At 39.2% G+C, this 13,286-nt stretch overlaps 1 protein-coding gene across 1 annotated transcript in view; it reads left to right on the top strand.

The window, feature by feature from the left end:
• Positions 1–1,536: 1,536 nt before the first annotated feature.
• mettl16 (methyltransferase 16, N6-methyladenosine) overlaps positions 1,537–13,286 on the top strand; it is a 33,678-nt gene continuing 21,928 nt past the window's right edge. Inside the window, exons 1-2 of the mRNA XM_060888474.1 lie at positions 1,537–1,668; positions 1,934–2,066. Of these exons, the coding sequence (XP_060744457.1) occupies positions 1,939–2,066 (128 nt within the window). The 5' untranslated portion in view covers positions 1,537–1,668; positions 1,934–1,938. The remainder of the gene's footprint in view (positions 1,669–1,933; positions 2,067–13,286) is intronic.

Raw genomic sequence — 13,286 nt, 5'->3', positions numbered from 1 at the left:
CCTGACACGGAAAGCAAAGATTACACAGTTCTTGGACATGTTCTACTTTGTGTGAAAGCTTACTATGTGGGCTTCCTATTTCTGCTTACCCTACAGAAATAATATTTGCTCTTCAGTGGGTCCCAATCAATCCAACTGCTGAACGAACTTATGTACAGAATATTTGTAGAGTCCTCCTCCAGCTTCGAGTTCATTTGTCAGCTCTGCTTGCGTTGTAAATAAAGCAGAGGCTTTGGTCTTCACAGCTCTATTGGGACTTTTGCTTTCATGCCATCACTTTACACAGCCAACTGTTAATGTATCTGAATGCTAATATTGTTTGCAAAATAATTAAAGAAAAAAAAACAAAAACAAATGTTGTCACTCTAGTGATGCTTATCATGTAAATGGTCAATGGATTAATCGTGTGGTCTTCACTCCAGTACACTTGGGTCATTCTGTTTTGCTTATTCTTCTTAGACAAAAATTTACCAAGAGTAACTCTTTACCAAGAGTTTGTTGCTGTAACTTTTATATCTATCCGAGTTCCGGTTCTCATGGTTCCGGGTCTCAAATTGGCCTTTTTATTGCCATAGACACACATTATAAATTTAGAGGATTATAACTCGGCAAGCTTTCGGGTTGACACAAACCTCGGCCAGCTTCTTTAGGGCGATACTCTGGACAAAGTTTTAAATTGGTGCTCCGACTGGCCTTTCGGTTTTCCCGCATCCCTGCCCCCAATATATGCAAAAGCAAAAAAACTTTCCACAACATTGACATGTGACGTATCAAAACACTCACAACAGTGAGGGGGGAACTTCCTCACGGGGATTCGGATGACGTCACGCCTGTATGAACTCGCCTCCAAAAGTATTGGCACCCTAGCATACCAGCCTTTGGGAATACTTGCTCTGACAAGCCACAAGCTGTGACATCACATACAGCCCCGCCCCAAAAATAAGAAATGACCACAACATGGACATGTGACTATCAAAACACTAAGAACAATGAGGGGAACTTCCTCATGGGGATTTGGATGACTTCACGTGACGTCACGTGCTGCCCCGCCCCCAAAATATTTAAAAGCAAAAAAAAAAAAACACTTTCCACAATATTGACATGTGACGTATCAAAACACTCGGCACAACGAGGGGAACTGCGTCACGTCACATGCTCGTATCCTCTCGCCTCCAGAAGTATTGGCACCCCAGCCTTTGGGAATACTTGCTCTGACAAAATAACACCAAAGTTTGTTATGACGAGCTTTACAAATCTGGTTATTTTTAACGAAACCTTATGTAGTTTGGATGGTTTTAGTACGTGCAAAGCTCTCTAACCATGAGTCACATGAGCTACTCAGAGAGACACCCAAGTGGAAATATGACTTTATCATGAAATAAATGATCCTTCCACAGTTTGAAAGGGCTTCATAACCGAAAATATTAAACGAATAACAGCAGCAGTTAGTAGTATACACTTGTACACACGTGTAGACTTTCACTAGGACGTTGGTTCCCTTTCAGCTTCTCTGCGTCATATTTGGGCGCCGACGCAAGTTTACGACGTTATCGACGAAACCGGAACAATCAACGTGAGAACAACGTGTGAATGCAACTGACGCCACGAGAGAACCATCGTCTAGCGGTCTGTTTCCCAGGTTATTAAGAGTACAGAAGGGTCTAAACGGTACGCAGGCGCTTGTTTACACGCTCAGCCCCTTTTGCCTTGCAGCAATGCGCGACCTTTAGCTTGTTAGCTGTTCTTTATTCTCTCTACTAGTCAATAAGGGACCCAGTCTGTAGGTCTGTTAAAGGTTTCTTCACCATCATGCTTTCTTTTATCAGTCAGAAACCGCCTGTCACTTTGTGATTTATGAATAAATAAATAACTATAAGCAGCTGATCTCGTTCTTTGCATTGATTCTGTAATGTGCTGCATTGTTTATTAACAGGAATTATGGCACTGAACAAATCCATGCATCCTCGAAATCGTTATAAGGAAAAACCACCAGATTTTGCATACCTGGCTTCAAAGTATCCGGATTTTCAAAAGCATGTAGAGACTACATTATCTGGCCGGGTGATGTGAGTACACTCTTCTCCTCCCTGTATCATTGTTCTCTTCCCAAGTCTCTGGATTACTGAGAGCTAGAGACTCAGGTTCATTGTATTTTTAACCCTAAACATGTTTAAAAAGTAGCTTAAACTTTGCTTGAAGTCACCACATAACACCATAAACAAATTTGCGAGTTCATTTATTCAATACAACATTTATCAGACTGTATATTTATAATCACACCCTTCAGTGTCACCCACATGAGGATGAGGTTCCCCTTTGAGTCTGGTTCCTCTCAGGGTTCCTTCCTTTACCTTCAGGGGAGTTTTTCCTCACCACAGTCACCTGAGTCACCTCAGACTTGCTCATTGGGAATAAAAACAAACACATTTAAATATATATTATATAACAATCTTGTATTTTGTATTCTATTAATCTTTATAATATTCTTTATAATAACCTTTTGATTTATGTTTATGTTCCGTAAAGCTGCTTTGAGACGATGTCAATTGTAAAAAGCGCCATACAAATTACTCTTGAATTGAATTATTCATTCATGAAGGTCATTTGCATGTCAGTACATATTTCTCAGAGTTTTGTCAGAATTGAACAGAAGCAAGGGGTAAAACAATGAGACCTGCTAGTTATTCCATGATGAGGTATTTCATATTATAGCTATAGTTATAGTAAGAGTTGTTCCCTCTACAGCCTTTGTCTCTCTCTCTGGTGATAAGACAAAATCGGAGCTTATGTTAACACAGGAAACCTTTCTCCTCGATACACTGCTGTGGTGGCAGATATACTGTCTGCTACAAAGCACTGACACCCATGACATTTTTTAAATAACATCACATATTCAAATCTGTTCATTATTAGCCTAAGATTGTGTAGATTGTACACAATACATCTCTCTGTGAATGAGCTGTTACCATATAAAAAAGTTGTAATACGTAGTTGGGAAATAAACACAATGAAATGTTAATATAGCTTACTAGTTAATATAGAAATAAAGAGAGTGCACACATGGGACAAACAAAATTTGTTTTTGAGAACAATGGTGTCCAATGATTAGTCTTTTAGGAACAGTGAAAGCCAGTGATTAGTCTTTTAGGAACAGTGAAAGCCAGTGATTAGTCTTTTAGGAACAGTGAAAGCCAGTGATTAGTCTTTTAGGAACAGTGACCAGTGATTAATGTTTTTAGGAACAGTGATGACAAGTGATTAGTCTTTTAGGAACTTTAATAACCAGTGATTAGTGTTTTAGGGACAACGACAACAGGTGATTAGTCTTTTTAGGAACACTGGTGGCCAGTGATTAGTGGTTGAAATTAATGATGATCAGTGATTGATTGATTGGGGACATAGGTTTTGCAAGCACTTCTCAGTCAAACTTTACAAACTTGTGGCTGAGTCTGCGCATAACCAGCAGCTGTGATGTGAGCTGGAGGTCTGTCTCAGGTCCAGGACAGTTACTGTTCAAAAAGTCATTAGATTTTCTTCTAGGTGATTCATTTGGCAGCACGGTGCAGGTAATTTGAATGCATTTGTCTGTAGGGGTGGTCTCTGAGCATCTTCATTGTGGAATATGAATGAAAGCATTATAGTTTTGTCCAGCACACTGGAAAACCCTCTGTATAATTTTATGAGTGGTAGCTCTGCCTGAAGAGGCAAAAGGAGTCCCTCTGTAATTCTGTCAGTAGGAGTGTGTAGAGGGTCCGTGTTATAATGTGGAAAAAAAACTGATCCTGACAAGTAGAGCTTAACTCTAAACAGGCAGTGTTCTTTTCCTCATTTTTACATTTTTGTATTGAGGGAAATGGCCTGTGTGTATTTCATCCCTTTGCATCTTTTCATTTTCATTCTCACCTCTGAGTCATTCGTGTGTTTTCTGCTAACCTTGAAAAGCGGTGCAAACAGACACCCCCAGTGACTTCAGGGTGGGAGCATTGTAATGATGGGTAGCTTCAGGGTTTTTTAAAAATAGGTCTCCAACCTGGGCAGGCAGAGCGAGGAAGAAAGGAGAGGGTGAGTGTCTCTGAGGGCTGGTGTGTATGCAAGTGCTTGTGTTTGGTGGTGCTGTAGGCTACAGTCAGCAGGGAAATCTCTACAGGCCCAGTCTCAGCTGCTGTTCTTCAGTGCCTCACCATATAGCCTTAGGGATTACACACATGCACACATATAACTGTGCACACACTCTGACTTGGCCCTGGTCATGAGGAATGCTCATTTTTATCTACGGTTGGTGTAAAAATCTTTCTCTTTATGTATACTCACTGAACACTTTATTAGGAATACTATACTAACACTGGGTAGGGCTTCCCTTTGCTCTCAAAACAGCCTCAGTTCTCCATGATTCCACTCAGATTCCACCATATGAAAGCAGAATTTTGAGATGCTGGTCCATGTTGACATGATCACATGAACACACTTCCTGCAGATTTTTCAGGTTTATTTCCATACTGGGAATGTTAGAAGTGGAACCCAGCATAGTCTTGTGCTGTTGTACACCATCCACCTTAAGGTTTGACATTTTGCACATACTGAGATGGTTTTCAGCTCACTACAGTTGTAAAGAATGATTATCTGAGTTACCGAGTAAATTCTCTAGAGACTGTTGTGTGTGAAAATTGCAGGAGATCCCAGGAGAGTTACAGAAATCCTCAAACCAGGGCATCTGGCACCAACAGTAGTTCCAAAGCTAAAATCACTAATTCTGATGACTGAAGCGCACATTACCTGAAGCTCCTGGGGCAAATCGGCATTATTTTATGCGTTGCACTGCTCTCACATGACTGGCTGATTAGATAATTGCATCATGGAATAAGTTGGTTTAGAGGTTTTCCTAATAAAATGCTACATGAGTGAATTTGCCTGAATAAAAGGTGAGTTCAAATGTTAAAACCACTGAGCAGTAGAATGAGAGGACAAATATTCCTGGTAATGTTGCATTGCGTCTCAAAGCTCAAGTAATAATTGGGAAATAAAGTGTGCAGAACTGCATGAGACTTGATGTGTGTCCACCCCACTCGGTGTCCCTGCTGTTTGGCTGATATGTTTTTGTGCTGGACATTCAAAGGTAATTCACTGTTGTTGAAAACAGAGTATAACCAGCTAGGGTAGAGAATGCAGTCATTATGAAACTACTAATTATCATTATATTCAGGAATGTTGTGGGTGCAGTTTGTTCCCAGTGATTTAAACTAATTAATAGCTATTCAGAATAATTTACATTCCACAGAAATCCTTCTTGCTCGTCTTGCTTTTAAGTGCACTTTCAGCTGAGCGCTTAAATGATGAGTGCTTGTACAACGTACCTTTTTACATGTATGGCGTTGAATAAAAGGAAATAAACATTAGGTAAAGAGGAAGTGTCGATGCACATTAATGCATAGATTACAAATCTGGATTCCTCATGCATATTTTGAAAATGTTTTTCTATGCTGTTTACTTGTGTATAATTAGTGTATTTAAGGTTGTAGTGTGTAAGAGATTTGTTAAACGAGGTTAGAAAATGTCAGAGGAGAATTAGGATAAAAATGTGAGGTATTATTCGTCTGCCTTTAGTGAATTAGATCTAATAGAAGTTTGACAGCTCTGCAAAAGCTTCTGGTTTTTGTTCTTTTAGTTGATTTTCTCATGTTGAAGCACGCAATTGTTTATTCTGGTTAGGCCTTTGTGAGTTTGAGGACATGATGCTGCTGTTGATGATGATGATGATTATTACTGTATAATCCATACTACAGACTACTGATTGGACTAAATGATGGCTGTTCAGACTTGTTTTACCATCAGGACAGAAGTGTGTTGATGCTTGTCATATATTTGGGTCAAGGCACATCCTAGTTGAGCATAGAACAGCTTTATATTACACAACTTTTAAGCCTAATTGCAAAAATCCATGACTTTAGCAAATTGTTGTTTACTTTAATTCATCACATAAACAAATGCGAAATTGCACAAATCCCTTCAACATCACGTGGCTGTTTTGTCCACCTTAAAGCGCAATAAATAGATTTATTTTGAAACGTTTGTGATTAGTGATTCTGTTGCTAGTTTTTTGGCTGGTGTACATTTTTATTTTCTTCCTGTGAGAAGTTAAGGGTTGTGTGTTGTGCCGATGTCACCAGAGGGACATTGCTTTCACACTTATTATGGTGTTTAATAGTAGTCAAATGTTAAAGATAATGTCTAGCTGTCAGCTTCTAAAAACAAAAGAGTGAGAGTGTTTCCTCACTCGCCGTTTATTTAAAGCTAAACAAATGAGAATCCATTATAGTAATTGTGGAAACACTGAACTCAAAGCTCCACAGATGCTCACAGAGTTAAGGCTCGGTTTGTTTGCCATCTACAGATACAACAAGCACAATGGTGTTGATGGCAGCGTTAACCTGAAAGTTGACACTTATACTGTATGGTTTAATAGATGCACAGTTGAGGAGAAAAGAGAGTTTTTCAGACTAAAATCGAAGATGAATTTGCACTGGTGGCATTGTGGGTAATGTAGGAAAGATCACATAAATATTGATAGGCGACCCCCTCCGAATCGATTTGTCCTTTTAAGTCCATTTTATTATACTGCTCTTCAGTCTTTGTCCACTCGTGTCTCATCGCCTCGGCAAGACCATCATTATCTCCAGACACAGAGACGTCTATCAGTGTCTCCCCACAGGAAAAAAAGAAGAAAAGGAGCTGGACCTCGGAGATGTGCTTTTTCCTCTATCTCGTCTCATCTCTACTGACATGCGTGCACCTGGAGAGGGTGAGCCGAGTGCGCGATCTGCACCCCTGTCTGCCTCGCTATCTTTGTCTCTTTATCTCACCTCTCAATCTCAGCTGTGCTGTCACATGCGACTGTGGACGCTGCTTTTGAAGGTGCTGCATGAAAAGAATTCTGCTTCACAGGCCTCCCCTTTGATTTCTTCTAATGATGGTATAGGAGAGCAAACAACTTCCTGCACCCTGGTGCTGCACTTTAATCGCTGTCAGTGACAGAATTATTGGCACCCTTTTACTTTAAAAAAAAAAAAAACATGCTCAGTCAGCTTCATGTCCACATGGATATGTGAAGAATTCGAATCTATAATGGCACAAAATTGTATTCCAAGTTCATTCATTTGACATGATTAGAAATGCATGTTTACGAGTGTCTGAGACACACCGTGTACATTCTAACCTGGTGATTTTGTACCTGATCTCCTTAAATGTCACTGTAGTTCCTCATGTTTAATGCATGTGTGCCAGAGGAGTGTATCTCTCCTTCCAAGGTGATACATGATAAGATGTATGAAGGTATTTGAAAGCATTTTCAGTGTATGGTGCATATCTATGCTTAGGTTCATGACAGGAAAACAGTGGTGGTGCTGCTTTTAAAATCCTTACAGAAGTGCTTTTCTCTATCACTCCGGACTAAGAATGTCATCAGTCTAGAAACTAGATGATTGGAGATGATAAAGCAAGAGCAGTCTTTATATTTATTTATTTATTATTTTTTTTGTAAATATTTATTTCTTTTTAAAATGTGTTTAGTTACAGTAGTTTTAGTTAGAGAAGAATACTGAAACATTCAGTCCACAAAAACTACTTCGCATATCTTCTTACTATGATTAATAATGTAGCAGTCAGTGACACTAAAAAATCTATTGGTGTACAATATTAATATTCACTCATTAAATTGCAGCACATTTGCATACTGGATGATATGAAATGACACCCAGCACTGCTACGGTTTAGTATTTATTTAGGGAACATTTCTTAGAGGGTTTTTCTCTTTCAGTCTTTTATTTTTATTTGTTTTTAGAAATGCACTGAGCATCGCAGGTTTGTTATTTAATAAGTAGGTGACCCAAAAAATTCTGCAATGTTTCACAAAAACTACAGACAGCACTTGGGAATAATGTGGCATTTTGGTCTAGTTTGGAGATGTATAGAGTGTAATCAGTGAGGGGATTTGATCTGATCACAGCTTTGTACCCCTCAGGGCTATCTCTTAGTCCATCATCTAATCCAAGTGCAAATGAGCGAGGAACTCAAACTCTATCCGTGCAAAAGCAGAATAAGAAACATAAACAACATGACATGAGCTGCTGCAACAGACTGCCACTCACACAGCGCTACAACGGGCACAGATAAGTGCTATACTGTAACCTTACAATGGTTCAGACCTAAATATCATCCTGTTCATCATTATTAATCAGAAACACATCAAAACGTATCAAACATATATTCTTCAACATTCTGCCACACGTGAGACTGATGAGCTGATCTCATACTGAGTATTTGTATCAGGCTCGACACTTTTGCACGGTTTGTATGTTGGACCAATGCAGATGGGATTTCCCAGCGATCTCTGATTTAGATTCTCGTAAGTAAGCTACTAGTAAGCTCTCCACTATCACATGACAGCCTAACACACACTTCTGAGGACTTCTACTTGTGCTCCATCACAGGCCATCTTAACACATACCTCTTCCAAATGCATGAGCCCACAGACACACAGGATTGGTTAGTGTTACTCTGATTGACAGGAGAGATAGTAATGTCATCCTCCCACCCAGAGACATGCCCAGTTTCACTCTCTTTGCTCTCAGACACAGACAGCTGGCAAATCCACAGGACTTGAACTTGTGATTTATTGGCAAGACATTGACTCTTCGTGACATAACACAGCTCTTTTATTTAACATAGGACACAAATCATCAAGACAAAGCAAATGATTCCAGTCAATCCGATTAACTTATAATGAAACGATGTTAAGTGTATGCTTTATATGATTTAAGCTTCAGGGAGAACTACTTTACATACCTCACTCCGCTCACTCAGGTGTTTAGCTTTTTTTCTTGTTTGCTTGCCTTTGTATGTTGTTTGTTTGTTTATTTATTTATTTATTTATTTATTTATTTATTTATTTATGTGCATTATGTTATCACTGTACATTTACTCATGCCAGATGGGACACTCCTGCATGTGCACATGTTGTGTTTTCCTGTTTGAAGCAGCTCATACATGTGCAGCTGTGCGTCTCGACAGCGTGTGAGAGGAAAAAATGGCATTGTGTAAATGCAGATGAATTCAGTGTTCTGACAGGGTGTGTGTGTGCGCGCATGTGTGTATGCACATTTCTTAAACCCTTCAGGCAGCCTCAGCCTTAACAGGTGTGACTTCCAGTGCGCATCAATCCACAACCACTTTTAAAGACCACAAAATCCTTCTGTCTCTGTTTTTCTTTGTTTCCCCACAGTCTGTAAGACACAGTTTGTCCTCCACCTGTTCTCACACAGGTCAATTTTAACTTTTAGATTTGCACAAATAATCAACCCCCTGTATATTTGCATGACTATTATTATCCTACACACGTCTCTCCTGTTCATATTTGGATTTAGCTGCATGAATTTGATAAGCTTCTTTAAATTTGGCTTATGTATTTTAAGCAGTGTGGGGTTAATCTGAGGAGACAGCTTTTCACTTCACAGACAGGAAACAGTTTTTCTCTCACTTCCTATTTCATATCTCAGCCAAGAAGGGAGAAAGAAGCTGTGTGTGTGTCTGTGTGTGTTGGGGAAGGGGGGTGTTAATGGGGAAATAAGGGAATGTTAAGCAGACAGACACTGTCCATCACAGGTGTCCTGGCAACCTGAACAATGTGCTCTTCTGGAGAATATTAAAAATTCAGCTGAGGTGACATTTTGTGTTATAGTCTGCTTTCACCACAGAAGTACCTTCAGGAACTCGATTGATAAGAGCATTTTTAATCTCCACAGCCTGCTGCAAGTTGGAGCTGCGTTATTAATAACGAGGACTCTCATCTCACATAAGGGGAATAATTTTGGTGTTTAGCCCGATCCCGCTTATAAATGACACACACAGCAGTCAGGGGTCTCAGCTGGGGGTCTCCGAAACCTGTATCCTCTCTACAGGACGCGAGAGTGTTCCAGCGTGTTCCCGACTTCCAGTGGTGGCGTTGTGATGCGATTTTACACTTAAAGCCACATCAGTATTAGCTTTGTGCATTAGCTGCACTCTGTTATTATCTGTAATTTGCTCTGGGCCACTTTCCATGTGCCTAATAGTATGTCATTTTCTTAGAGTGGTTCAAATGAGGTGGAGAAAAAAAGCAGAGACTCTGAGCATAAAGTCGTCTGTTTATGAGAACGTTATGTTTTAAATATAATCCTGTAAAGAACAGAGATTACCCAGACACAGAACTAATAGCTTTATGTTTGCTGTGTTATGTGAGAGTGGCGGAATAATTTAAACCTTATTGTTCTTTTGTGCGCTAAATGAGTAAGGCTCTATACCCCACTGAAAATATTTTAAAACCAAATTGTCATTGGGGTATAGAGCCTTACTGTGTGTGTCTGTGTGTCTGTGTGTCTGTCTCTGTCTGTGTCTGTCAGTGAGAGAGTCAGTCAGGGATCAGGAATTGTTAACAAATAAATAAATAAATAAATAAATAAATAATTATTATTATTATTAAAAGCATATTTAAAACGACCCTCTGATTAACAGACCCTGCTTAGTGTAATGGAAAATGGATTCATAGAAACAGAGGAGATGCTGCTGGCATTTATTTTGCATGCTCAATATTTGTTTGGACAGTTACAAAAAGACCTGCAATATTCATGAACAGTTCATTAGAAGTTTTCAATAGCTTCTGAAGGTGACCTTGTGCCAGGTGAAGCTGAAGTTCAGAGCTGTTTTCAGTCAACACGACAGGATTTTGTCTGACTGGAATACCTATTAATGGGGTGTGTGTGCTTGTGTATACATGTAGCACATAGATGTGTGTTTCTTTTCTTTATTCACACTCTTCCCCACTCACACACATACCCCTCTCTCGCTCATCTTCTTTTGTGGCTCAGACCTCCGCCCTGGAGCCTGTAACACTGCTCCCTGACCTCTCTGCTCATGTCTTTGTGAAAATATCTTCTCTTTGCTCCTGCACTCTTTCTTTCGTGCGTGCGTGTGTGCGTGCGTGTGTGCGTGCGTGTGTGTGTGCGCGCGCGTGCGTGTGTGTTAGTGAGCCGAGCATTGCAGGATGGTGCTCTATATTGGTGTAGACCATTAAACTCCTGTTACATCAGCAAATTTGGCAATATTCCTATCATTGAGCTTTCTATCTCGTGTAGTCTCACAGCAGCAAGGACACCAATATACACTGTCAGCACACACATACACACACACACACACATCACCACCACTACTGTCAGCGTCACACATCTCACTTGCTCATCTCACAGGCTGATGCTCAGGCCTGAAGCTTTCTGTTTCTCTCCATTCATTAGCAGCTAAAAATAGAGGGCAGGCAAGCATATAGGATCTGGAGTTAGAGAATTGGTTATATCCTGGTTGTGCACAGTGTGTGGAGTAAAAAATAAATAAATTAGATTACTGAAATATGGAAAAAACCTCAACATTTAAACTAAAACGACTGCAAGGTTTTTTTTTTCTCCAAACTTAACTTTGACAAGATTGAAAGATGCCATCTGTCAGATTTACTAATTATAATAATTCCAGACAGGTTCATTTGATATGTGACCACACACATGAACTGGATTAGTCTGAGATAAATCCCATGTTGGCTTGAAAGCACATAGAAGACTTAAAGGCTTTAACAGCCAGTCAGTTATTGGCTAGTGTGAACAGTGTAAAGCTCTGCACAGGATATTTTGCAGTGTAGGAAAAAGTACATAAATTATTCAAATGTAATAAGATACAGAATCGAATTCACAAAATTGTAATGCCTTTATTTGTGATTTGGTAAAGAGACATTTACATTCATTTCATTTGACAGAAGCTCTTATCCAGAGCGACATACATAAGTACCGTGAAGTCTATCAGTCAATACGTCCTGATGCTGGTTCATTAGGTCACAGTCCAAGCGTATTATCAGCCTGTAAACAATGTGAGGAGGTAATGTGGTAAAAAAAAAAAAAAAGAATCACACAGACAACACTTGGGTAATTTTAATTGCTTCAGGAAGAGGTGGGTTTTTAGATGTTGTTTGAAGAAAGCTAGAAATCTAGGGGAAGCACACAATTTACAATTGGTATGAGCTGCGTTTACGCTGATGTAGTTCAGTCTCTGTCATGGATGGACGCATATGAAAGAAAATATCTAAAATGAGCAATATAGACTCCTCTTAAAAAATATTAATGTCTCAATGTCACATTTCAACTTGAAAAGTATGCTGTAATTAAAAAATCTGTATTTGTAGCAGAGACTAATGGACTAATCTCAGCCTCAGATAACTTATTGCCAATAAAGAATTCAATACTTAAATAATTGCTCTTTTCTGGCCACAAGCTTCAGAATCTTCAGAGTTGCGATGATTGTACGTGTGTATGTGGGTGCGTGTGTATATGTGTGCGCACACGTATGAACACCAGTTACCGAAGGTTAAAAAACACTGTGCCACTAGGAGATTTCTAGTGCAGGATATGGTCACTGTACTGAAAACCAGTTCACAGCACTTTTTTCTTGAAAAGTACATTAAGTTTTGTTTAAAGTAATTATGAGCAAGTATACGTGATGCCTGGTGGTGGTCTCTGGGAAAAGATGTGATTTGTTATTAAGTAGCTAAAAAATCAGAAGCTAGATATTTGGTTTTTTATTTATTCAAAACTACACTGAATCTAAACTAAGCTGTAACCTGCTTGTGCAGTTTATTATACTTTCTGATTTCACATCAAACCAAGCAGGGATACAGTTTAATCCCAAGGATTCAAAAAAGCAAACTGAAAGCCAGAAAGGGTTTACTCACTAATCCACATTCTGTACAAACAACAGGGCAACAGGGCCAATACACCAAATAAACAAAAACAACATAGTAATGATCATTAACGAGGTGCTGCACCACAACTCAGTCCTGTAGTAGTACAAATATACGGAGTGTTAATAATACATTATTAAAAGATTCGGAAGTCAGAAGGCAGTTCTTTGTCTTCTTCAGTCTTCTATTTTATCAAACTTTTTTTTTTTGTCTGAACCACACTCGACTGTTTCATTATATTGACTTTCCTTTTTGCCCCTCAATTTTCTCGTCAATTAAGGTGACCCAATTAAGCAGTAACCACGGAAACCATCTGTTACAAGCAGATTCATATTTAATATAGCTGTCAACCTCAAGGTCACGTTAATGAATTACCAGACCTGGTTAAAAGTGCAGTTAATTAGAGTTAACGTGGTTGTCATTTTAGAGAGAAATTGCTATTTATTCACCGAAATCAGTTAAAGAAGGTGTTCAGAGGTAA

Source organism: Tachysurus vachellii, chromosome 15 (genome assembly GCF_030014155.1).
Source record: "Tachysurus vachellii isolate PV-2020 chromosome 15, HZAU_Pvac_v1, whole genome shotgun sequence".
NCBI classification, from domain to species: Eukaryota; Metazoa; Chordata; class Actinopteri; order Siluriformes; family Bagridae; genus Tachysurus; species Tachysurus vachellii.
The sequence above is the reverse complement of the archived record's forward strand: the minus strand, read 5'-3'. Positions and strand labels throughout refer to the sequence as shown.